Source organism: Callospermophilus lateralis, chromosome 8 (genome assembly GCF_048772815.1).
Source record: "Callospermophilus lateralis isolate mCalLat2 chromosome 8, mCalLat2.hap1, whole genome shotgun sequence".
In the NCBI taxonomy this organism is placed as follows: Eukaryota; Metazoa; Chordata; class Mammalia; order Rodentia; family Sciuridae; genus Callospermophilus; species Callospermophilus lateralis.
This window is the reverse complement of record NC_135312.1, coordinates 110,359,514-110,386,983: the sequence shown is the minus strand read 5'-3', so window position 1 is coordinate 110,386,983 and position 27,470 is coordinate 110,359,514. Positions and strand designations below refer to the sequence as shown.

At 33.7% G+C, this 27,470-nt stretch overlaps 1 protein-coding gene across 1 annotated transcript in view; it reads left to right on the top strand.

Annotated features, from left to right (window-relative positions):
• The window catches only part of Gucy1b1 (guanylate cyclase 1 soluble subunit beta 1), a 41,021-nt gene extending 26,522 nt beyond the window's left edge, over positions 1-14,499 (top strand). Inside the window, exons 5-14 of the mRNA XM_076863877.2 lie at positions 40-237; positions 2,444-2,674; positions 3,422-3,538; positions 4,418-4,551; positions 7,394-7,591; positions 9,596-9,833; positions 10,873-11,013; positions 11,582-11,736; positions 12,084-12,210; positions 13,314-14,499. Coding sequence (XP_076719992.1) covers positions 40-237; positions 2,444-2,674; positions 3,422-3,538; positions 4,418-4,551; positions 7,394-7,591; positions 9,596-9,833; positions 10,873-11,013; positions 11,582-11,736; positions 12,084-12,210; positions 13,314-13,337 — 1,563 coding nt within the window. The 3' untranslated portion in view covers positions 13,338-14,499. The remainder of the gene's footprint in view (positions 1-39; positions 238-2,443; positions 2,675-3,421; positions 3,539-4,417; positions 4,552-7,393; positions 7,592-9,595; positions 9,834-10,872; positions 11,014-11,581; positions 11,737-12,083; positions 12,211-13,313) is intronic.
• The last annotated feature ends 12,971 nt before the right edge of the window (positions 14,500-27,470 follow it).

Genomic DNA, 27,470 nt, shown 5'->3' with positions numbered 1-27,470 from the left:
AAGTGCTTTTTATCCATCCCTCTTTCTTCTTCCCTGCAGAATCTGGATGCTCTGCATGACCATCTTGCTACCATCTACCCAGGTATGCGGGCACCTTCCTTCAGGTGCACTGATGCAGAAAAGGGCAAGGGACTCATTCTTCACTACTACTCAGAGAGAGAAGGACTTCAGGATATTGTCATTGGAATCATCAAAACAGTAGCTCAGCAAATACATGGAACTGAAATAGACATGAAGGTAATGCACCATGCTGGAGACTCTTCTTAACACATATGACACTTGTAAATATATTAAAAATGATATTCTGAATTTACCTATTGTGATTGCAGCTAATGGATTTTACTGGAAATATGTGTCACCTAGAACTGTGAAAACACCAGTAATCTTCTATATTATGTGAAAACACCAGTAATCTTCTATGGCCTTGGAATGCATTATACTGGATATTTTTTAATTGCTTGTGCCAGCAGAGTTTCTTTCTGAATATACATTGCTTAAGGCAAAAAGAAATTTCTTTGCATTCCCTGTGAGCACACCCCAGCTGGGAAGCAGGAGATTGTGTAACTAACCAAGTTGTGGATTTCAGCCTGCAAGATATCCATAGTATAAAATCAGATATTATTTTACAGATTTTTTTTTCTGGGTGATTCTTTATTTTTTTGCCTTGAAATGTAGTTGCAATGTTTTATTCTTCTTTTCAACTGAAATTTTGGCATTAAAAAAGTTCTCTGGTCAAAGAAGCCAGATCTGTAACTTCAAAACTTGAACTACCATTGATAATATACTTCACTAGATTTGAGTGCTAATTTCAAGGCACTAATAGAGTAACTGTAACAAAGGGAATCATTGTTTTTCTGTCAGTATAGTCTCTCCCAGTGAACTTCTTTTTATGTGTTCAGCATATTCAAGTTCAAGTGGCATTTTGTAGTGAGCCCACATTTGAACCACATGGAGACAGAGATATCCTATTTTGACTGATTTTAATGACCATCTAATGGGCAGTACTTTCTTAGCTATCATAGTTATGTTCTAACACCATGGAAAGTCCCAAACTTTCAAAGTACAGTATTATACAAAATAAAACTGCAACATTTAAATTGATTATGTTAGAAAAGTGTCTCATGTATTTTATCAAGTCATGTCATGTTAAAATACATGATTTTCTTTTGGGAGTTGTCAGCTCTTACCTGTTGGTGATTTGCAGGTGCATCTTTAGTTTTATCCATTTAGAATGTGTACTATGTGTAATGTGACATTATCAAATCCAGAGACACTTAAAAATTAAAACCTTGCATAGAGATTTGAAATACATCCATGAATGGAAATCTTACTGGAATTCAATTAAAATAGTATATGCATCTCATTTCCAATCTTTTTTTTGCAGATATGCAAATATGGCATTTCACTCCATATATTTAGGTCTTCTTTACTTTCTTTTAGTAAGATTATACAGTTTTCTTTCTCTGTACAGATCCTTCACATCTTTTATCAGATTTATTCTTAGATACTTCATATATTTACTTTACTTTTTATTGGTACATGATAATTATATATAATACTGGGATTCATTAACCATAACCATATGTGCATATAACATAATTTGATTAATTTCATTCCCCAGTACCTTTCCTTTCTCTTTCCTCTTTTCTCTCCTGATCTACTTGCTCTACTGATCTCTCTTTTATTATTATTAATTTTATTATTATTATTATTATCATTGTAATTTATGCATTATAATTATATATATAAAAGCATGATTTACTGTGGTGTACTCATGAAAATAGCATACTTTGGCAGATTTCATTCCCTCTTTCTTTCTTCTCCCTCCTTCCTGATGATCTTCTTCTACTTTGTTAGTCTGATGTCTATTTTCTCTCTTTTCATGAGATCCCCTTTTTAAAATCTTGATATCAAATGAATATATCTAGCTCAAGTGAGCCTGTACCTGGGGCTTAATGCAGATGTCTTTACTGTTGCTTCCTTTTTAGGACCCTACCTAGATTGTTGTGATTTTTTTTACTTGCTAATTGACAAATAAAAAAGGACATTGCATATACTTTAAAATATACATCTCTCTGTATTAATTTTTCACTGTCTTTAAATATTATTTTTATCATATTAAGTAGTGTTTCCTTGTGGGTTTTCCTTATGGGTTTGTCTGAGGAGTGTGTTTTCCCCTAATTCTACCCCCAAGAGGCCATATGAGTCACAGGGTGGGGGAAGCAGATACCATATTTGTAAATAATAATTATTCAATCATCAAATTTCATGCATCAATGCTCAGAAATAGTTTCTGTTTTAAACATGTGCATATTTGCATATATTTTAATATTTTACAACTAACCTTCTAAATGTAATTCTCATAACCAGTTTCTTATATTTAGAAGTGCTATCTCAACTGAAATGCAAACAGTTAACATCATTTCCCCTCTTTGGCATCTAGGTTATTCAGCAGAGAAATGAAGAATGTGATCATACTCAATTCTTAATTGAGGAAAAAGAGTCAAAAGAAGAAGATTTTTATGAAGATCTTGACAGATTTGAAGAAAATGGTACCCAGGAGTCACGCATCAGCCCATATACCTTCTGCAAAGCTTTTCCTTTTCACATAATATTTGACCGGGACCTAGTGGTCACTCAATGTGGCAATGCCATATACAGAGTGCTCCCCCAGGTAAAATGATGGCTTACTGACTTGGGGTCTGATAGCTTTGATACATGTGGCCCTTCATTCATTTAACCCTTTGACTATATCAAGTAATAAAGCATATCACATATCCCATAAATTTTTATCAACAATATAGTTGAAATACTGCAACTTTCCTTAGGAAATTTGTTTATTTGTTTCTGCTTTGATCAATTATGGGGCAACAGGAAATATCTGTGAGAATAATATACTAGTTTTAATGATAAAATGGGGAACTTGCTGTTAACAGCTTTCATTTATTGAGTAAATATTCATTGTATATCTACCTTCTAAACAGCTTTGAAAATCAACCATTAACATATTCAGATAAAAGAAGGAAATTTTAAAAAACGACTGTCATGAGGTTTAGAAGAAAAAGCATCAAAGGACATGGGCATTTAACGAGGCATCTAAATTATCATGCTACATTTTGAAGACAAATTTTCCTTACTTGTCCCTCTAAAAATGCTTATTTTATTTGCATCAGCTTATATTTGGATATTAGTTGCCTGAATCCACACTAGGGTTTATGATAATGCAACTATTTGATGTCCACTTGACCACAGAGTTGCATACAGGGGGATTTGAGTTCATTGTTGAGGTATATTTCTTATACAATAGTCCCAATTTTTTACTTTTAAAAATAATTGAGCTGGTTTAATGCAGTTATTAATACAAAATCATAAAATTGATTTCAATTACTGAAGTAACCTTTGCTCTTTATCTACATTCTAGCTCCAGCCTGGGAACTGCAGCCTTCTGTCTGTCTTCTCTCTGGTTCGTCCTCATATTGATATTAGTTTCCATGGGATCCTTTCACATATCAATACCGTCTTTGTATTGAGAAGCAAGGTAATAAGATCTTATTGCATCAAAGACATTGTTGAGTATAAGTTAGTTGTGTTACTAATTAGACATGATCAGAAGAGAAAATTATCTACTGTGACATTCTGTGAGATGGAGAAGTTATAGCAAGATAAAAGCCAAACCTCAAAAACATGCTTATCTAAAAGGTGATGTTAGTGATTTGAAGTGTGGCTGAGAAACATGAGCTCTGTTACCTGATCAAAATTTATGGAACTGAGTTTTAGAAGTTTCACTGGGATAATCCAGTGTCATATCATAGTAAAACCATCATCTTCTACTCCCTATGCAGTGTTGACAACTTACTTGTTTATTTTTCTTGGTGCCATTTTGTGGGAAAATAAAAGTGAAAAAATATCATGTGGTTGATAATTAAGATAGTGTCTAGATCTCACAGTTTGTGTTTTGTGGATAATTATAGCAAAGGTAGTTTACCTAGGATACATTTCATCCTTCTTAAATCTCTCCCTAAGGCCATACTTATACATATTTTTTTATATTTGGAACTGACTGCTTTCAGCTACTCTGTGAATACAGGACTGGCCTTGTTTATTCTTTAGTAGAACCTGGTAATACAAGTTGTAGCCATACTGGAAAAATAAGGGACAACAAGATTCATGAAAACTTTAAATATATGAGCAGTAGATACCACTTTTGTGAGTTCAGAAGAGACCATCCATTCACTTTTCTGTAGTGTCTATCATAATTTCACCGCTTATGCTTATCACCTGTTGAAATGCCCTCTCCTGCTCTGAGGCACTCACTCTTCTTTATGCATGGGGGGAAATGAGGAATGTGTGTCCTTGTTGCTGAATTGCACGGTAGGGAAAAAGGCACTAGTTAATGGTTATGTCTTGCCTTTCTAAGGAAGGATTACTGGATGTAGAGAAATTAGAGTGTGAGGATGAACTGACTGGGACTGAAATCAGCTGCTTACGTCTCAAGGGTCAAATGATCTACTTACCTGAAGCAGACAGCATACTTTTTCTGTGTTCACCAAGGTAATACTTTTTTGATTGATAGTTATGGATATAAGTACCATCTTTAGGTAACAGGAGTTCAATAACATTATAGTCTGTCATATTTACCTATGTTAAAGTGTAATGGGATTTTCCAACCTTTGTTATACTTCTCTAAAACAAAAATGATCTCATTAAACATTTGTTGCACTCAGAAGAAGTCACACAATCCATTGTCATGTCTAAATCCATTTGCAAAGTTCTATAGGCCACTGTATCATGGGATATCTAATCTGTAGTTAGCTAATTGTATATTATAGTATATTCAAGAGATTTGATTAAAAATAAAAGCATCCAATATGATGGCATAAAGACATGGGTACATTTGACACTCAGAAATGAACCTTTCTATAGTATGTGGGAAAAAATTGTAGAAGGATGCTGATGATTTTTGGATTTCAGTTATTTCATATTAAAATTATTTAATAATTTTATAGGATACACTACTCAACATATATTGTTAAATTGAAATTTATGTAGAATATGTTGTTTGTAATAAACATCAAAAGGGAACAAATCTATGCATTGGTATTTTTACAGTTTGAGAAATATTTTACTAAAAGATGCATGGGAATCCAGAATATAAAAATACATCTAAATTTGCTTTAGAACAACAGGAAAAGATAACTGTGGGGGTTTGTAATTAGGTGATATTTTGCATATTTCTAACTTTGTAAAACTAAAATGCATGTGCATTCTCTACTAACACATTTGAGAAAGCACTTTTTGGTGGATTATTGGTTAAATTTTTAATTTAACTTCACCATGATCTCTTTCTGTTAAAAGATACTACATTATAATTTCTGAAAAACCTAACAAACTTAGTAACAACCTCTCTTAATATTATAACTGTAGTATTAACACATAAGAACAATATATTATTAAATAATTAAGTGTATTAAATATAAATTACATATTTTTCAATCAAATGTTAATATATATGACAATATAAGAATAATGATGATATTTTCTGGAAATTACATGTTATGGAAATAAAAGAGACAAAATTATGGGATGTAAATAAATTAAATTGATCTAATAGTATCTCACCTGCTATCAATAGTATTTTTTTTCTCCTTTGCCTCTTTCCATGTTGAGCTTCAGTAGAATCACAGCTCACGAATAGGTACAATTTCTGTTAATGGAAAGAAAGGTGTCTTTGAAAGCAGAAGCAGAAATTTTGGAGTGTACTGTGTTTTTTTGTTGTTGTTGTTGTTGTTGTTGTTTGGTTGGTTGGTTGGGGTTTTTTTGTTTGTTAGTTTGTTTTGTGCTGGAGATTGGACCTGGGGGTGCTTAAACGCTGAACCAAATCTCCAGACCTTTTTTATACTTTGTTTAGAAAGATGACCTTAGGACCTCACTAAGTTGCTGAGGCTGGCTTTGAACTCACAATCCTCCTGACTTAGCCTCCCAAGGGGCTGGAATTTACAGGCTTGCACCACCACAGCCAGCTTTGAGTATATTTGTTCACTGCCATATCTAGAAATTTGCCCTGTAGTGAGACATTCTTAGACCTGCTCATGTGCACAGAAAGATTGTTCTCACATTATATAAACCAAGAGATCAAGTAAAGCAATCTTATTTGTATGATAAATAATTTCCGAATGATTGGTTTAAATTGAGGAAAAAATGTTTTGCTAGCTCATTAAAATAACTTTTTAAAAACAATGAGATACTTATAATTTGATTAAATTTTCTAACTCATTGTGAACATTTTTTACCAATCATTTCCATTTTAAACTTATAATAATCCATTTTTTCTCTGCTTATAGGCACGTCTTACATACCATTTGGCCAATGCCTTTTTCTAAATAGGTTTATTTCTGCAAGTGGGCTTCAGCTTACCTATTCCATTTAACAAAATATCTAAAGAAACTGTACTTCATTAAAAAAATCTTTATTTTATTTTGTATATTTCCATTCTAATTTTTCTTAGATTTATGGAAATTTCTGCTGATAATTTATTGCAAGGGAAACTTCTGTTAATCTAAAGTTGTTTAGTAAAGTCATAATCTGATTTTGTCATTTTAGAGAAATTATTATTCAGAGTAACCAGAATTCCTTTGCATTTACATAATTCAAAGCAATAATGTAACCTTAAGATGTGTGAGTTGAATTTTTAAGAGCTGTGAACTTTTCACTTACCAGATATTGGCTGACTCAATAAAAATTATTAAGTCATTCCAAAAATAACAAGTTACAAAGAATGTAGTAGGATTCAGCAAGGTCAAATAATGCTTCAAAAAATGAGAAAAATTAGTTGAAGAGAATAAGCACAGAAGAAGAACTGAAAACCAAAAGTAAGAATAGCACAAAAGGTCTCTTAAGTACATAAAATACATGTTAAAGATGGGTAATAAATATTGTAAACTTTTAAACGTTGTGTTCAAATGAGAAATACAGCCAGTTATAAGATTCATAGAACCCATAGGTAAAAATGAACTAGTTTCTCAAAAGAAGCATCATTTCTGCTAAGATAGATTTTTCCTCCTTTGTTTATAATAAGGAAAAATTCTAGAAAATTATAAATAGCGACTTTTTATAAAGTACATATTAAGCATATTCCATAGACCCATTTTCTGCACACTCTTTGATTCCAAAAAATACAACTTGATGAAAATGCATCTCGTGCTCACTTTTGATAGATCTTTAAATATCTAAGTTACTAAAGTCATATTATTAATTCAATTCTCCATCATTTTTTTCTTCAGCCTACCTTTGAATGGTAGGAGTTATCAGGACGATGCTCCGTGACAGTAATCAGGGCTGATCTTGTCACTGGAACAAGTTGGGAGTGAGTTTGTCTTATTTCTCTGTATGACAGTGTGATGAACCTGGATGATTTGACAAGGAGAGGTCTGTATCTGAGTGACATCCCTCTGCACGATGCCACCCGCGACCTTGTTCTCTTGGGAGAACAATTCAGGGAGGAATACAAACTAACCCAAGAACTGGAAATTCTCACGGACAGACTGCAACTCACATTAAGAGCCCTGGAAGATGAAAAGAAAAAGACAGACACGTAAGAATATGGTTAAATAAGGACAAGGTGTTACTCATATTATATTATGATGATACTATAGTTAAGATTGCTAACAGGCTAAAAAAGCATGGAACTGATGTATATCTAGAATAGTAGATAAAATCTTCTACTTTCCTCTTATTTATTTACTTAATATTTATTTATTTATTTAAATGCTGAGGCTGGAACCCAGTGTCTCATGGCTACCAGACAATTGCTACCACTGTGCTACATCCCCAGCCATAGTTTGCTGTAAAAAAGAAAATATGAATAAGAAAATATATCAGTCTCAAAGATAAGAGGAATATGTCTTCTATTTTTAGAAATCAAGGTAAAGGATAGAGGTCAGAATATCTCTCAGAAAAGTGTAAAAATAATCGAAATCAAATTCTGAATTCATGCAAAAGTTGTATCCTGACCATGTTCATTGGTCCAAGGATTGGGTGGGCGCTGAACAATTAACTTTGAATTAATTGTTTTATTTCAAAGATGTCTCTTCATGTACTCTAAATTAGTGTAGGGCCTGGGAATTATGAATTATGAATCTGAAAGATTGTAATGTCAGTTCCAAACAATAGCAGTGACATAGATAACTAGTAATCCAAAGAATGTATATTTAAACTGATGTAATGTCCATATATCCTATATAATATATTGAAAAAGCTCTTAATTCACTTCCCCCTAAATTGTCAATTTGAGTAGAACATTCAATTCCCACAATAAACCTGGAGTCCAAACCAGAGAATTTGGGGAACTGGAACAAGGGCTTGTCTTTGAATTGTGTAACTGATAAGTACTAATCACAGGGTGATTTCTTTGTTTTGTTTCCCCAAGGTGGGTTTGACTTTCTGAAATTATTATTATTATTTTTTTAGAGTTCTTTCACTTCAAGAATCCTTCAATTAGATTAGATTATTTTACAAAATGTTGGGTTTCCAAGGTGACTTTGTTATAAACCAGTCACTATTAATTTCCTTTGAAGCTAAATAATTCTACTCTGTTTGCATTTACTATTCAAAGATAGCTTTAATATTTTATAAGGTGTTATCTGTTTAGATGTTAAAATTCAAGACTGGAGACATTCCACTATGGCTAGAAGAAACATTGAGAGCTCAGCTCTATTTTGTATATTTAAACTTCACCTTTGGCTTTGGGCAGGGAAAAGATGAGGATACCTCATGTGTTCCTATTTCTTTTTGTTAAGAGCCCACAGGTCTCTGCTCATCTCCTTAATCTATCACCTCTCCGCCTCCACCTGTGTGCTCACCACAATTGTTACTAAAGGGACAATCCCCAATACCACTGTGGTATTTTCAGTGTTGCTTACAGAAAGAAGATGTTTTCTTGTCTAAACCAATTTCCACCTGTTTTGTCAATGTCCTCTTTGAAGAAGTGAGGTGTGAATGAGACTGCAGAATTGTGCTGTTTCATTTATTACTTTACAAAGATTGAGATGAATTGCTTGTTCATGAGAAGTAAACATGTTTCTATTATTATGTTTTACATAATATGTTTTAGGCACTGATAGTGACCACTTTCAAACTGTGAATGTCATAATAGCAGGAACAGGATATATGGGAAAATAAATGAAAACTGAGTTTCCATTGCCAATCCTTTGTTTTGCCTACTTATTTGTTTGGCTTATTTTGACTTGGTTTGAATAGGCTTGGATTTAGGAATATATGTGATTAGAATAACAAATGATATGTTCTATATTTCCTGTCTCTGCATATATATGTATGTATACACACATGTACATTTATATGCATATATACATATATACACATATGTATACATATATTACACATATGCATATATATATATACGTACACATATGTATGTGTATTATATATGTATATACATATATAGAGAGAGAATGTAGTACTAATTTTGAAGTTTCTTATCAAAACTGTGCAAATGGCATTGGTGCTCTTTGAAAAGACCAGCAAAAACACTAAAGTATTATCAGCATTTCTCACAGTGGCTTTCTCCTAACCCTGACAGATTGCTGTATTCTGTCCTTCCTCCATCCGTTGCCAATGAACTGAGGCATAAGCGTCCAGTGCCTGCCAAAAGATACGACAACGTGACCATCCTCTTCAGTGGCATCGTGGGCTTCAATGCTTTCTGTAGCAAGCATGCATCTGGAGAAGGGGCCATGAAGATTGTCAACCTTCTCAACGACCTCTACACCAGATTCGACACACTGACAGATTCACGGAAAAACCCCTTTGTTTATAAGGCAAGTCCTTATCAGAACCCACTGCAGTGCTGTTCAGAATCTGAGCTCTGAACTTCCCCTTCAGAAGCACTACTATCCCTATTCTCAGACCATACCTGCAGTCTTGGGTCAGTAAGCCTCCAAGTAGTCACTATTTACTGTTTTCTTAAATAATTATTTCTTGTTATAAAAGTTTCTTTTTCATGTAACCAAGCTCAATGTTTTATGGAGCAGAAGATTCCCTGGTTAAAAGAAAATCTTCATCAGTTCATTTGCACTTGAGTAACAAAACCATGCAGGTCATTTATCACATTTAGTAGAAATAATAGCATTCATTTTAATACTCTGTAAAAGACATTTTTACTGAATTATATAAATGCCTTTCATTGTAAAGAAGTCTGGGAGCTTTAGACAGGACCTTGGGACTCAGATTTGCTTTTAGATAATATCAATTTGAAGATAAACATTTATTCGGTGTTTCTGCCCTTTATTTCAACTAAAAACAAATAAAATATTGGAAAAATGAAAGTCAGTGGAATAGTGCTTTATAAAGGCAAGAATGTTAACTAAACCATCTCTAGGCATCCAGGGTAACATAAGTTCACAGGGACTATTTATTTTATAGTCATTTTCTGAGGTACAATGTAGCACTTGTTGAGCATATCATAAGAATAAATGGTTAAGGACCATAATAAATCACTGAACTTAAGGTGGAGCGCTTATGCCATCAAAATGTCTCACATTTCAGGGAAAAATAAGGTAATACATTATTCTACTGAATTAGAAGGGGATCTCATGTGAGAAACTAATTGCTTACTAGAGGAAACCAATTGTTTCTCTGCTCATTCATAACTCCAAGTACCGAGTGCATAAATTTAAAATAATTCCAAGATTTCTTCTTGTTGGAATTTAATCTATTAGGATTTTAATAGAATTAAGAGGAAGGAGAGCTTAAAGTTATTGAGAATCCTGGGAAGATTTTTGTCTTTTATTATAGTAACAAATGAAAGTGTCATTTTTATGCTAACCAGTGGACATCTGACTATGTGTGCTGTGTCAGGTGGAGACCGTTGGTGATAAGTACATGACAGTGAGTGGCTTACCAGAGCCCTGCATCCACCATGCACGATCCATTTGCCACCTGGCCTTGGACATGATGGAAATTGCTGGCCAGGTTCAAGTAGATGGTGAATCTGTTCAGGTTAGTAAAAACAAAAAACAAAAAACAAAAAAAAACCATATATAAATATGTGAGTGTGTGTGTGTGTGTGTGTGTGTGTGTGTGTGTAATATTGGTAGTAGGCCTTTGAGAGAAATGAATTTATATTCTTGTGCAGGAGATCATTACTATGTGCAAAGAAGGGCATCTTGACAATAAATTCCAGAGTATTTTTATTAAAACCATTGTATTACATTCTCTCATATTGGAAATTATCTCATTTGTCCCATGTACTGAAAAGTCATGAGAATGAGATTAAACTTCTCATCTCTTCTGTTTTATTGCTTAAAATCTCTTTACTGTGTCCCTTGCAAGTGGCCCTGTTCACATCTTTGCAATCTTCAGACTTCGAATGATTCTTTGGAGCAGAATGTTTCTCTTGGGACACAAGATTTGGTGACAGTTTTTGAAGTTGCTTGTAATGTGCTTGAAGTTCTTATAGAGAATTCTTATGATTTTATATGATGATTCTACATTCCATAACATAAAATAAGCAAAAATGCATATATTACTGATCAAAGTTATTAAAGCAAAGCTTTGGTTTCTGCAGATAACAATAGGGATACACACTGGAGAAGTAGTGACAGGTGTCATAGGACAGAGGATGCCCCGATATTGTCTCTTTGGAAACACGGTCAACCTCACAAGCAGAACAGAAACTACAGGCGAAAAGGGGAAAATAAATGTTTCTGAATACACTTACAGGTAAGGGGAAAAGCCTTGGTATTCACTGAGTTTCACTGAGTTTCTTGCATGTGTGTTAACTCAGTGATTTTTTTTTTCTTTATCTTCAAGTGGTTATCACCTCCACTTCTTTCCCCTGCATTTGGGATTATTTTTCATTTAAGAAGATTATGTCATTGTTCCCATTTGAAATGATTCTACACCATCTTAGGAACTCCTGACATGATCATTATTACTAAAACCTGGAGTGTCTTGAAATACAACTTTAGAAACTTTTGCTGTCTTAATTTGTAACTTGGGTACATGACCCCTTCTCCCAAGAATCTTTATCTACTTCTCCTTTTTACTCTCTCTCCCCTCTCTTTTAGATGTCTTATGTCTCCAGAAAACTCAGATCCACAATTCCATTTGGAGCACAGAGGCCCAGTGTCCATGAAGGGCAAAAAAGAACCAATGCAAGTTTGGTTCCTCTCCAGAAAAAATACAGGAACAGAGGTATGACGAACCTGATTTTAAAGACAGAGTATAAAATGGGGAGTTCAATCATAATCACTAGAAGTGTATTTAATTTGAAAAGAATTTTTGTTTATAGAAATCAACTCTTAAGTAAGACAGGGTTAAAAAACTGAAACATTATATGAGCCAGTTAGATCAATTGGTACTTTGTAGGTGATACTTTATGGTTGTTTTCCAATGAAATTAAAACCAAAGCACCAGCTGGAGAAGGACTGCCTTTTTTGCTTTTCCTAACTTAGTTCAGATGTGACTGAGTGGGCTGTGAAGGGACACCCTCCCTACTAGGACCCCTCAGAGCTGGGCTAGTGCTAAGATCACCACCAGGACTAAGTAAGGGCTTCAGTTCCTGGGAGGTTTCTTAACCATGAAGCTTAAGGTCCACAGTATCTCCCTGTGGGGTATTTGGAGATTTTTTTGAAGTTCAAGTCCATTTTGAATTTCTTCCAGTGGAATGAATGACTTAAGTTTTGCCAGACTCTAAATAATTCTGTAGGGAAGTTTTAGGAGTTTGCAAGTACTGTGGTTGTACTCTATCCAGAGCCCTTGGACTTGAGCACACCCAAGGTGGAATCATGCCCCTTGCAGTGGCCTAGTTCATCCCAGGGGCACATCTAGCCTCTTCCACCTCACGAGGTAGAGCATCAGAAGCAAGTGTGACATTCGGTTCCCCTGTTACATTATTGGTTCTTCAGAGCGGGTGAGACTACTTAATCATATTTATTTCTGTGTATGTAAACTGCCTTTTAGAGTATAGCAAGTCTCAAGTGGAATGGAATGCCAAGTGTTTAAATATTTATTTTTTAGCTGTTTTTACTTTTAAATAATTTGCCTATGAGGTTGGCATGATAATGAATGTTTTTATTTTTTTCTGAAAAATAAACTATATCTCAAGTGTTAGTCTTCTTAGCTGGGTGACCCTAAGAATAATTTTTCTCTGAATTGTATTGTAAATGGTTTATAGACACTGTAGCTATGAATGCAAAGCATACTGCCAGAGACACACACAAAAAATGTATTTAGAGGGATACTACAAGATTTATTATCACTACAAATTAATTCTGCATTTCTTTCACTTTTTAAAGGAAACTAATCAGGATGATAACTGAATCTCAGATTGGGAGATGAAAAGAACTGCAGATTAAGTTCCCATTGTCTCCTAATATGTGCCAAGCCAAGGAGCCATGCTTCCCTATGGACGGACACAGATGTCACTGTCTTATCTGATTATCCCAAGCACTTCTCCTAGATATATCTCGCTCTGTTATTCAACTTTAGCTCTGCTTTTGATTATTTTTAAGGTTTTAGTATACTATCTAAAGTTTGGCTTTTGATGTGGATGATGTGAGCTTCATGTGTCTCAAAATCTACTGTGAGCATTACCTACTGGTGATCTGCAAGTAGTAGGCACCTAATAAATAGTTGTTGAATTTAATTAAATGAAACAGAGCAGTATTTGGAGATATATATATAATTATTTACCAAATCTGTTCAATACTCCACATCTATATGTATATTTTAATGACTATAACATAGAACAAAGTTTATATCATGTCAGTGTATGTCATTATAGAAATCATTTTCTAAAGGACTGAATTCTAGGTTTTAGGAAAAAATGTTATTTATTTTTCAGACTTCCAAAGTAAGAATGAATATACCACGCTAAGAGTGACTATTTTGAAGTATGATAATTTCCTTTTGGAAATACAAAATATACATTTCTGCTATTAAAGTGTTTGGTTGGCCATTCAAATCACATGGCAATCATAATTCTTCTAAAGTGCTCCTATTTCTCTTGTATCCCTTATATAAAATCACATTATCCACTTGCAGCTGTTATAAAAAGCTGTTTTTTCACATTGAGATGTCACATTGGCTTGGGCTACAGGTCAGGGACTCTAGCTGTGTCCAGGAATAAAGCTGGAAATACACTGATGGGTACTGCTATAGAGCTGTTCTTAACCTTTCAGAAATGAGCTTGCTTTTTTTGTTGTTTTTTACTCAGAACGACGTGATTTTATCCAGGGCACTATGTTCAGAATTGTTAGTCTGATTTCAACCTAGAATGCATTCCTGTTGGAATAACTGGCCTGTTACTCTTAAAATGTGTCTGCTAATTTATTAATATCTATCTTTATAAAATACAGTGCAACTACTTTTGTGTAAAAATATCTTTAACTTTAGTCTTTCATATCAGCACACTCAATATATGTATAAATGTTCAATGTTATTGTGTAAAAGATCTGCAATAAATTATTTTTTCCACTTCTCTCTAGATTGTTTTTATTTCAGTTGGATGATATCAATGTCACCATGTGCATTATTTGTGTTATTTTTGGAGTTATTTTATAACCTTATTTATTTTAAAGTTTAATTTATATTTACTATTGTCATAACTTTAATTTTTTTGCTGCTAGGTAGGTGCATACTCTGAACACAGTATACGTTTTCAGTTATGAAATTTTTAATTAATTAATTAATTAATTCTAATTAGGTATATATGATAGCAGAATGCATTTTGGTTCATTGCACACATAAATTTTTTAATGGCTCATCTTGGGAAGAAATAGCCTTAAATGCTATTTTTCTTTAGTATCAACAAAGTGACAGGAAAAAAAGAAAAAGGCTAGTCACAGAAGCCAAACACACATAAATATGAAATGGCATCAGCGTACTTAAAGAGCTCACAAACTTTTAAGGGTAACAGATGTGTACAAATAATTAAGATATTTAATATTCATAATCATGAAATGTCTTCAAGGTAAAGAATGAATGCTTAGGGAATGAATAACTTGAGAGAAGATGGGTGAGATGAAAATGCACATTATGTCATTTGGAAGAGAGATTCAGGAGGATTCAAACAACTCCAGTGATACTTTTGTCTTCCCAGAATCCAATGTGTATTTATTGAGCATTTACTTGAGGCTGGCATTGTGCCAGTTAGGTCATGCCATAGTATGGATCTGGAGTGTCTCCTCAAAGCTCATGTATTACACTCTCAGCTTGGTGCCATCTGGAGGCCTGGAACCATTAGGAGGTGGAGCCTGGTGGGAGGAAGTTTTTTTTTTGAAGAGGATATTAGGGCCCCGGCCCCTTCCTTGTACTCTGTTTTGTGTTCTGAATGACATGAGGTGAACAGATCTTCTATGCTATGGGCTCCTGCCATGATATATGTGCTCTTATAGGCCCAAAGTAAAAGGGACAAGAGATCACAAACTGAAACCATATCCAAAATAATTTTTTTTCCTTTATTAATTATCTCTCTGTATTTGGGGTAAAAATGGGAGTTCATAACCCACTTGAATCTAATGTATGAAATATGATGTGTCAAGAGCTTTGTAATGTTTTGAACAACCAATAAAAAAAAAGAAAAAAACAACTACAACAACAACAACAAAAAATTATCTCAAGTTTGATTAACAGAGTGTATTGATGAGTAAATCATTGCTACCTTTGAGGAAGTAGCATTGCAATTTTGGCCTCTTGGAAGTGTCTTAACGTCTGCTTATTATGCCTACAGTCTCCTAGTTCAGGCACTCATCATCTCCTGAACAATTGCCAGATCTTCCTTATAAACTCTCTATTTCCTGTTTTTACCTTCTCCACTCCACACTTCCAAATTGCTGAGAAAGTAATCTTTCACAAATCCAAATTGCTCTGCTACCTAAAGTCATATAATTATTATTCATTGCTGTTCCACTTAGTAAAGATACAAGAATCATCACCTTTAACAGCCTGTTTCTGATCATTGCTACCTTTGCAAGCATGATTTGTTCTGTTTGGAAATGCTATGTCCATACTCTGATGACAAACTCTTATTTCTCTTTAAGCGCTTAGCTCCTTAACGTTTCATTGGAGATTTTCCAAACTCTCTAAAGCAAGTGTAGATTCTGTGTACCTTGTTGTCCTGCAATACCTAGAATGGTTAACACATCATCTGTTTCTTTATTAGGCTGTAAGTTTCTTAAGGCTCTTTCCCTAATATCCCTTGAATCTGTCACAAAAGTAGCACTTGACAAACTTTTGTTGACGAAGGGATGGGGGGATTATTCTGAGCAGTGGAGCTAAAGAGTAGATTTGAAGGGGATGAGGAATAACAAGTGATATTGGAAACAAGAGGAGACTTTAAAATTCCATTATTTTATTAGTGTATGCAAAGAATCATGCTGTCATTCGTGTAGGGTTTAATGGGAAGGAGCAAGTGTGTATTTAAAGTGCTGTTTGTACTTTGTGTATGGGCCTACTTTAAGGTGACAGCAGGGGAGGAAGCTAACTGAGGAGAGATCAAAGCTCAAAATTAAAAGGGCATAATACCTATGGGTTAATGGGGCTGAGGGGAAGGTAAGAGTCAAGTAGAGGACTGCTGGTTTGGTTAGTAAGTAAATGATGGTACCATTAAACAGAACAGAGAATAAAGATGGGGAAATGAGCTTATGGGAAAGATAGAACATTATACTTGGGTTTGAAGTTCTTGTGAATATGTTTAAGAGACAAATGGCTATTCTCTGTAGGTGGCATTAATGTGTGTAGAGAGAAAAGAGCATATTCTGTTCCAATTGCACCAACTCAAATTTCCAAACAGCCAGTTACCAGCCCTATAATCTCTCCTAAAGTCTCAGATCTTTTCTTTAAAATGGTTCTCATTGTTAAAACAGGAATTACAGTCAACACTCACCAGGTTTCTTGTTAGGTCTAATTAACATGTAGAGAAATCAGAAGAGTTAGAACTTCGGCTTACCATTTTGGGAGTTATTAGAAGAAATGTAAATTTACAAATCATTGAGAAAAGATATTGTTAAAGCTAAACCAGGGACAGCATGTGTCATGAGAAGACAAGAGGGTCAATGACAAAAAACAGGAATATGTTTTTAAGTTTGCTGAATCCTGAAATAAACCCAGTGAAACTCTGCCTAAAACTAAAATCAAATGTGATGAAAGACAGTAGTTTATTGGTTTGAATTAAAAAGGTATGTGTGTCGGGGGCGGGGTCTAGGGTTGTGGCTCAGGGGTAAAGCACTTGCCTAGCTTGTGTGAAGCACTGGTTTTGATCCTCAGCACCAGATAAAAATAAATAAATAAAGGTATTGTGTTCATCTACAACTAAAAAAAAAATTTAAATGTGTGTATTTCTATGCTTTCATAATTGAATGCACACACACACATATATACTATACTTAATACACATAGATACGTGTATTAAAATATGTGTATATATGTATATATATAAAATTTAAGAACTAATCATTTACTTCATTTTTTAAAAATCTATTACGGTAGATTTTGAATTCTGATTTGTGAAATGGCATGTTCATATTTTCTTTGTTACTGAAGGGGTGATAATTACTTTTTTTGCAGTCTCAGACAATGGTTCATAGGACCACCAGAGGGCAGCAGATCATGCTATTTGGAATCAAAGTTCAGAAAGAACAGTTTTTCTGATAGGAAAGTTCACCATCTTAACTGTCAACTGACTGTCATTGCCTGTGTGCAGATTTGAATTCACTCCTAACTCCCCAATGAGTTCAAAAATAATTATTTCCACCCATTATGTCCATTTGTGTTACATCAAATTCATCACACAACTTGTTCAGAAACTGCAACCAAATAGTTATAGCTAATTCTGAAGGAAGTTGTATAAATTTTCCAGAACAAGTAACCTATAAGAGAAGTAGTAGATCTATACAGTATTATTATAAGCAAACTAAGTTTCTGATAGCTCATATCTGCTATCAAATGCCAATAAAAATGTACTGCTCATTTATAAGAATAAAATTTTAAAACTCCCCTATTTTGCATTATAAAAATTGCATTTCTAGTTCTTAATACTTCTATTATATTGAAGAGAAGAAATGTAGTAAGATAAACAAAACGAAACAATGGACAGGATTCAAAATCCTGAATTCAATATAGCAAGGCCAGCCCTGAGTCTTTTAACTCCTTATCACTCAGTTTCCTAATCTGTAAAAATATTTCCAGTCCAGATAGTATGTAGAGTTAATTGCTGCTCCAAAATTCCTTTTTTTTATGTAGGGGTTGAGGGTGGGCGGTAAAAATGACAGTGCACTTTGACTTTGGTGCACTATGACTTTCATAATAAAATCTTAAGTTTTGACTATACTAATTTTAGCAGTCTTGAATTACCGAGTAGATCTACTAAAATGTTTGAAAGCCAGCTTCTAAGAAATAAACAAAATAAACAAATCTGGTGAGGACTTTGTATTCATGCTAAAGTCAGAATGACTAGATTAGTGTATGAGTATTAATATAGGTGTTTTTTGCTAAAAGTGTATCCTATAATATTGACCTAATTATGGTACCTAAGTTCAAATTCTTTAATGAATGCTTGTGGTTTTTATTATACAGAAAGATAAAATGTCCTTTTATTCAATCATTCTTTTCCAGTCCATATGGTGTATCTGGTACAGTCTATATCCCAGACAGAGCTCAAGTATTCAAATTTTAGTCATCCTTCTGAATTGGAAACTATCTCTTAAAAGCTGGGGATGGGAAGTGTCAGTGAGTGTTACATAAAGGTTGGGCATCGTCACTACTATGATTAATGAAATAGATTGTTTATTTTTTGGAGAGGGATGACTGAAGTTGTCTACCAAACAGTTTTGAGTCATTGGGGGCAAAAAGTCTTATGAAAGTCAAGTATTAACTCACAAAACACATCCCTGAAAAAGATGCATAAATACTGTTCCTTTTGTGGCTTTCTTCAACACATGAGTACACTTCAGTAGAATTCACATATAGCCATAGAGAAAACATAATCATAAAGTTTTGGACAACAACACACCTAACATTGTACATCTAAGTTTGAATGTATTAGCACAAATAACACAGCTGAAGAGAGTTTCTTTATTTTTATGCAAGAATCATTACATGGACATGGGACTTGTGGCCCATGTCTTATGCCCTGGAATCTGAGAGAAGGTGAGAATAAGACCTGAAGAAAACAATTATTAGGGAATATGAAGAATTTGGGTTCAGGATCTGACAAGAAAGCCTAATAACCTATCAAAGGAAGTCATTAGCTTAGAGTGCTAGAGGCAGGCAGAAATTTGGAACTCAGGTGTATGGCATTTAAAATTGTTTAGACAGTGACGATTTGCATGTGCAGTGATGTTCTTGGATAATATCTGTTTAATAATTTTACGTTTTTCACTGTAAATATATGAGATATGATATTAAATAACAGGGTGGATATCATTCCTTGATACACTAGTAAAATTTTGTTTAAATCACAATAATTTTTAAGTCTGTCTAGAAAATTATAAAGGTAGTTTCTATCCAAATAGTCTAATATAAATAAAAGGTAAGGTACAAAGAGTCACCTATGACATGGTGACTTTTTAAATTTAAAAATCTCTAGTAGCCACACTTCAAAAAACAGAAAGGAAGGAAAGAAATTTATTTTAATAACATATTTTATTTAGCACAATATAAACAAAATATCATTTCAGCATGCAACACATTTCAAATTAGTAACCAGGTATTTTAAATTCTTTATTTTGTTGTAAGTTTTCTAAATGCATTGTGTATTTTACATTTTCAGCATATATAAATTCAGAACAATTACATTCCATATGCCTAATGGTCACATGAAACTAGGCATCATATTGGACTAGATGTAATACAGACAACTGTTCAAATCTTCCATAAGAAACAAAGACATCTTACATATATTATTGTTTTGTTTCCTCATGCCAACAAATTGAGTCAATTTTGTTATTTATGAAAACGAAAGGAGAAAATTACCTGAGTCATTGAAAGGGAAAATTATAATTACATAAAGAAAAAATATATACACATATTTGCACCTTTTATTTTGATTTATAATATGTAGCTCCAAATTGAACATTTACTTTGAATATTTCAACTCCATATACCTCAACGTAATATAAATGGTGATAAGAATATTTTAAAAAATGGTTCTATAGGGGAGATTTTAGGAAAATATTTAAGAAAAAGAAATTGGATCTTTTTATAAGTTTCTAACTTTAGCAACTTAATATTTTGAGACAATAAAGGATCTTACATTTTCACTTGACAATTCTTTTGCAATTTTTTAATGAGAAGTAATTACAAAGCACTAAACGACACCTATTATCTTTTGACAAAGTGAAGGCTCTTTATAAAGATCTACTTCATCATTCAATTACCACCCACATTATAATTCTTCTTTTCATTTGTCCTTTCCCTGTCAACCCAACCTGCTCTTTCTTCACTTGACAGGAGGAATATTACCAAAGTGTTAGCTGAGAGAGCATTATACAAAAGGTGAATATTAGAACATTTACACACTTCTTGATTTGCACCCAACAAAATGTTCCAAAGTTATAGAAATTCTTTAGACTTCAGAGGGAGCAAGTGCCTCTACCTCAAGGACCACATGCCTGTTGGGACCCTTAACCAATATTTGTTCCTGATTCATGAATACTTGAGGTTCAAAATTCATGGAATACTGTTCATTGTATTTCTTGACATTTAAGGTCCTTTTAAAAAGAGTTTATAAAAAATAATGTTAACACTATAATAAAAGTCACAGACCTCCTTTTTAAAAATATACATATCCTTAAATATTAGACTGTATTGTAACGTATAATCAAAATTAATAGGCATGAGTGAGTTGCAATAAATGGGGACAGAATCCCTCTTGCCCTTTAAGCTCTTAGGAAATTCTAGATCAGCAGCAAAATTGATGATCAGGAAACAAAGCTATAGTCACTATGTGCCAAATGCAGTTTTGCATATTTTGCATGTGTTTAATCCTTGTAGCAATTCATTGCATAGAAACTATCATTATTGTCTTCATATTACTGGAGTGTATGAACTTGGGGTAATTTGCAAAGTCAAACAGAATCAGTAACTGATCCAGTCGGTATCTGCCAACTGGATACTAGAGCTCAGATTGCAACCATGTATCAACGCTTCTTGAATCTGAAACAAGCAAACAGTAGTAAATGCCTGGTGGGTGTCTTTATATAAGATGATTATGTTTCAGGTGCAGAAGTTTTAGTCAAACAGGTGAGCAAAGAGTTCGGAGAAGATATAGCAGGTGGCTTTATCCTGCATCTTAGGACTAGCATTGAAGAACAGGATTTAGAGGATCAGGGAAACGGCAGGAATCAAAGCTGAATTAGAGAAGAACATGATGAAACTAGATGTGTGTCACATGACAGCAATCAAAAGGGCTAGATGAGCCATAGGAAAGACATCTCAACACTAACTGGCCCCTATAAGTATAAAAGACTTGTATTCTTCGGCCTGAAAACCCAACTGATCCTGATGTTCACAACTCAACTGTGAACCCTGATGGACTATAGAAGTAGAGAAAGAGTAGCATTTATTGTACCATCCAGTGAAACTTCTGCTAAGAGTGTGGAGGGAATCTTCCATGAAGATGGTCATCTTTGCTCTTCTGTACTTTGCCACCATTGACTAGCATTCAAGTCTTACTGTAGAGATTTCTGACCAAAGAAGCATTTTTTTTTGTTTGTTTTTTAGTTTGGATTGGGTTTTCTTTCTTCTAACAAGATGCCCCAGAAATTACACATGAAAATTTCATCATTTCCCACTCTGATTTTGGTCTATGTCCCTAGAATACCTGGGTATAATACCATTGCTGTTCTTCTGTCTGTATATTTTTTATGTTCTTTTTACATATAATGACAGTAGAGTGTATTTTGGTATATTATACATTCTCTATATAATTTTGATGTTCTTGTCTTCTTGTCCAATAGACCCTGTAAGAAGGTGGGTCTGGACTGCACATCCACTCCATGGCCCACGCATCCAACACAGAGTCTTGCCACACAGTAGGAGTTTAGGATTGTCAGAGATCCTTCCCAGATACTGTAGAACCAGTTGAAGGAGAAAAATAAATTATTTATATAATATGTAAAACATCTGTGTTTTCCAATTAGTGGTCAATTTCTTGTGCTGACTACAGATTATTTATTTGAACATCCTTCCCCCAGCACACACATGCACATCTATAACCCACACAAAATTGTAGTTTTTTAACAGAGTCATGGAAGTCCTGAAGGATGTTGTCAGAAGAGTCAGAGATATTAAATATACAAAAGACAAAAAACTATTACTATTCTTAAGTTTATAACATGGCTATCCTCAATCACAGGAAGTATAGTGCCTGCCAAATGAGTCCTCATTTCAATCTCTCTAATGTCTCTTTTCACCAAGTTCCAGAGTCATGTGTGTGTGTGTGTGTGTGTGTGTGTGTGTGTGTGTGTGTGTGTGTATGTGTTCTCCAAGGGTAAAACTGCTAGCTCCTATATTTAGTTTGCGAAAGTACTGGTATAGTGACTACGAGAGGCTGTATTTGTGGACATTACTTTCACCAATGCATGAGAATTCTCATATTCCCATATTCTTTGACAATGCTTGAATATAAAATATTGCCTATTTTTCCTTTTTGGCATCATCCACAGTCTAAGTACCCCATTCAATAAACTATCAAGCTTTTTTTTTTTTACTTTGCTGCAATGTGACAATCACACATAATAACTCAAGGATTGCCATCATTCTCTTTTACTCCAAAAGGATTTCCAAGTCTTCAATTTAATAATTTCCCTTCTACTCCCTCAAAGCTAATCTCCTTGCTGTTTTGCAAGCACACTACACAAATATACAATATAAAAATACACCTCTGTGCAGCTACTAACATTTGTTATCAAGCTTCTTGTAGGCCTCTCTCTAATGTTTATCTACGTTTGGAAAACTGATCTTTAGGATTTAACTCTCTTTCAAGTACTTCAATAACTGGAATTATTCACCTCTTTGAACATTTTGTGTTTGCAATAAATATTCTGGAACTTAATCATGTGTTGGTTTTCCTTTCTTTTTTATTCTTCTTTTAAAAATATTTTTCTATATGAGGACACTCCTTCAGGAGAAAGTATAATTCAGGAGAAAGAATAATATAATGCATTTCCTTTGTAAACAAGAATTCTTTCGAATCAGCTAAATAAGGAGCATGTAGCCTAAAAATGGCTTTGGCTTATTTTTATTTATTTTATTTATTTAAAATTTTTAAAATGTTGTTTGATTTTTTTACATTACTCTTAAATTTTTTTATTTTTTATTTTTGACTACATTCAGGTTTTAGAGTAGAAGCTCTCAGAAAGGACAGCCTACAACTCTTGGCAATATGTTCTGGGCACTTTTTTCCTACACTGTTTCTTCAGAGTAATGTGTTGGTGTTTGTGTTGCAAGACACTGTGAAATAATAAGACACTTAATCTTCCATGCTTTGGTCCTAGGTTTCTTATCTTGCTTGTTTCAAGGTTTTTGGACAACATATAGGCAGATTAAAAAGTCTGAGGATTCTGTTTTTTCTTTTGGGTTCCAGGTGACAAGACACAGTAGTGTCCTTTACAAATATTCTTTCCTCTTTTTTTTTTTTTCACAGTTACAATATTGAGAACCATCAGATTGGCATCCACAATGCAACCCTGAAGAGATTTGCATTTTCTCCCTCCAGTTCTCCTTGGTCCATAACAGAAATACGCCTTACTCAGTAGCAGGCAGCCATGATCATAGGTCAAGACAATCTCTTCATGGGGAAATCTTGTCTGTCATTCCCACAGAGAATTTGAAAACATAACCACTCTATGTTTCATCCAAAGCATCAACAGCAACTTCCGTGGCCATATGCTTCTAAAAAGTATGAAGTTTGAGCTGATCATCCACTCAATAAGTACCTCATAGCCAGTAGTTGGGAAAGAAATATCCAGGTCATATCACACAACTGATCACCTACAAGATGTCATAAAAAAAGAGCTTGACTTGTTTTTATTAAAGTGACAAACTCTGCTAGTGACTTAGAAAAACATTAATTTATTAATGAAATCTCAATAGCCATTGACAAAGCCATATGTAAATGAATGGTATGTTATGTTTGTTAGCTTATGAAATTTTTAAATGTCATTTAAATTTGACATGAGTTTATATACTTAGTCTTCTTTTTACAGGCATTTAATTAAAACAGGCATATAACATATGATATGATAATGGATTTTTATAAAACTTGCTGGGCACTGTTATGGGGTTATAGGGTTATAGGGTAATTAAATTAATTATGGAAATTAGTTAGCATCTTTGGCAGTACATGATTTTTTTCTTACTTACCCTGAACCGCAACTTATACCTCTCGTATAATATGGTAAATATTAGTTCAGTAAGACTTAAAGATACAAATCCTTTCTATCTGATTTTTGTTATTTCCATTCCCCATCCTTATTATTATTTTGAAGACACACATTGATTCCTGCCAAATCTTAGAAGAAAACTTTCCATCTAATTAAGTCTAAAGGTAGTAACTTACATGCCAGCATTACTTAGGTCTTCAAGGCAGTAGTGAAACTCTTAACAGTCTTTCAGAATTACATAATGCTATGACTTATTAAGATGAGTGACAAAAAAACAACAGTCCCCACATTAGGTATCTTTTCCAAAGCCAGCCTTGCTGACCCATATCACTTATTAATTTTCTGAATGCTTTAAAATATTCATTTCTCTCTCTGAGTATAGTTTCTTCTTCTTCTCTATTTACTATACAATAATTAATTTCAGAAACCCCTGCATAATAGTTAAAAACACAGACCATTCACCAACACTTTTCTGGAATCAATTCTGCTGTGGAAAACTCTTTCCATCTAGAATATGTGACATTCACCATGATTGTTTTTCTCAGGTTGCAGTGAAATAACCCAAGAATGTGGCTAAAATCTATACTAGGTAGATTGACTGGTACCTACTCACGAGCCAAACAGTATATTCTTTCATCCTGTTAAAGAGGATAGAGCTTTTAGTGGGAACGTCATTTACTCTGTTCACTCTTTTGGCATCACAACCTTGAGGCAGATTTCTTACATTCTGAATTCAACCAAAACTATTTGAATACCAACTCATTTTTCAGTTATAGCTTCTAGTACTTTTCCACAATTACCTGTCGTCTAGGACATCTCAGATTCCATCCTGCCTGCCATTCAACAATGCCCCCTGTATTCTTATATCAAAAATGCCAATGTATCAGAATCAGATTGGGGAAAAAAAAGCCTTGAAAGTCTCATAAGATAACGAATCAATCTGAATTCTATGCCAATATTGGTTGCATATATTGGATCACCTATGTCAGAGATAATTGGCTAATATATAGTCAAGGTGAATGTAACAAAAAAAAAGGTCAGCATTTTGACTTCTGACATATAATCAAGCAGAAATGTACACAGTTTTATTTCAGAATTTTTGCTAGAGATGAAAATTTGAAACTATATAAATATAGATGAATAGGGAAAATGAAAAAATAAATATTTATTTGTTGAGGCAATTTTTATCGAGGCAAATTTATTTTACTTATTGGGGCATATTTATTGAAGCAATTTTGTGCAATAATGTAGTAAGCTATACTTTTGTGTGTTAGCATGAATACACTGTAAACATGACATTGAAAAGTAAATTTCAGGTTGAGATGCATAGAATAATTTTATACATAAAAAAATCAGAAGGAAATAAGTCAAAACATAAAATGGTTAAATCTGAAGGGTGAGTATGTTGCTGTTTATATTATTATTTTCTTAAATTTTCAATTTTTAAAAAATAATCAACAAATAAGAAGAGAAAGTATAAATGGTATATATTTAATCTTCTGTTAATCACTAAGTAAAAATGTATTCAATTAGCTAATTGAATCTATTGATTTATTGCAATATTTAAATAAATTTTTTAAAATGTTTAGTATCAATTAAATACCATATTATGTTTAGACTAAAAGGAATTAAATTGGGATTGAAAAAAAATGGGAGAAATGTATCAGGGAAGCATCAAAATGGGCAAGTGGAGGTATCTCCATGAAAGACAAAGATATAATTGAAAAGGGGAGAAATGAGACTAACTATGAGAAAGAACTGGTCTGAGTCTGTATGTTGGGAAAAGAGGTAAAAGATGATGCTGAATATCTAAAATAGATACCTAATAAAAGATGATAAGAAACTTAAAGCCAAAAATGATTTGGAATAAGAGAAATGTCATCATACAAGAAACATTTTAACAACTTGTTCCAGCACATGCTATAAATTGCTGAGGAGTAATGCAGAGTTCCAAGGGATTGGCTTCAATTCCAGGTGGAAATTAGATAGTGACAGTGGGGCAGAAAAGGAAATGAGAAACTTGAGAAAATATCCAGGAGAAAGGGGAAGATTTCATGATTAGAGATGAGATGCACACTTCACAACAATGAAGAATTTACACCAAAGACTTAAGCAATCTCACAACTTTCAGGAATAGTTTCTAATGTGGTGGAATTATTGCAGGAATTTGTGAAGATCCTTGTTTAATGTGACCAATTAAAACTGAGTGAAAAGTAAAATTGACCTAAGACTATAAGCCAGGAATGGCAAATCCCTTATGTGTATAATGAATACATTTCATGTATGGGCTTGAGTACAGTTGAGTCCACTACAAGGTATCTTTTGCTTTCTTCCTGTTCAAGCTGCAATTGCTTGTTAGCTCCAATGCTTTCCAGTGCACAAGCAAAGCCAGTATAGGGCTTTGCCATATTGGCTTGAAGTCTCAATTGGGGCGATTTCAATTTTCACTCAATTCAGCATCTAAAGCCTTTCTCTCTGTTATACTTTGGTACCACCATATTTAAATTCATCCAAGGCGGGTAAATTGATGAGTTCGATGTATCCCTTTAGACTAAATAATTTCCCAAATTCAGATGGGATTTCTTCCTTTCTTGCAAAACCCCAAATAACAAGAAAAACAAATTGTGACAATGAAGCATCACTGAGTCTGTTGTAACCATTTTTTCAGTTTTCTGTCTGTATACCATTCCTTTTCAACTGTCTCAAAAATTCCACTTGTTTTTGCTATTTCTTATTCCAGTTTACTACTTTTCTTGCTTTTCTGTCAGACATTTTCTTTCTGTTAGTTGACTCAAGTGTTTTTGGTTTTTACAGATTAATATTCATATACATAGCAGCCGCCCAGCAGGTCATTCACAGATTCAGGTTATGATATGACCTGTCTTTTCTTATGAGGTGTGTTGCATAAGGGGCTCTATCTTTGTTATGATATCTACTGATGTTTGGTTCAGGGTGTATCACTGGGACTTACTGCTGAAAATCTTGTTGTAAACCTAAGGTCTTTTGTACACACCATGTTTTAAAATCTTCATAAATCTCTTCCATTTTTTATGTAGGTAAGAGAGCTGT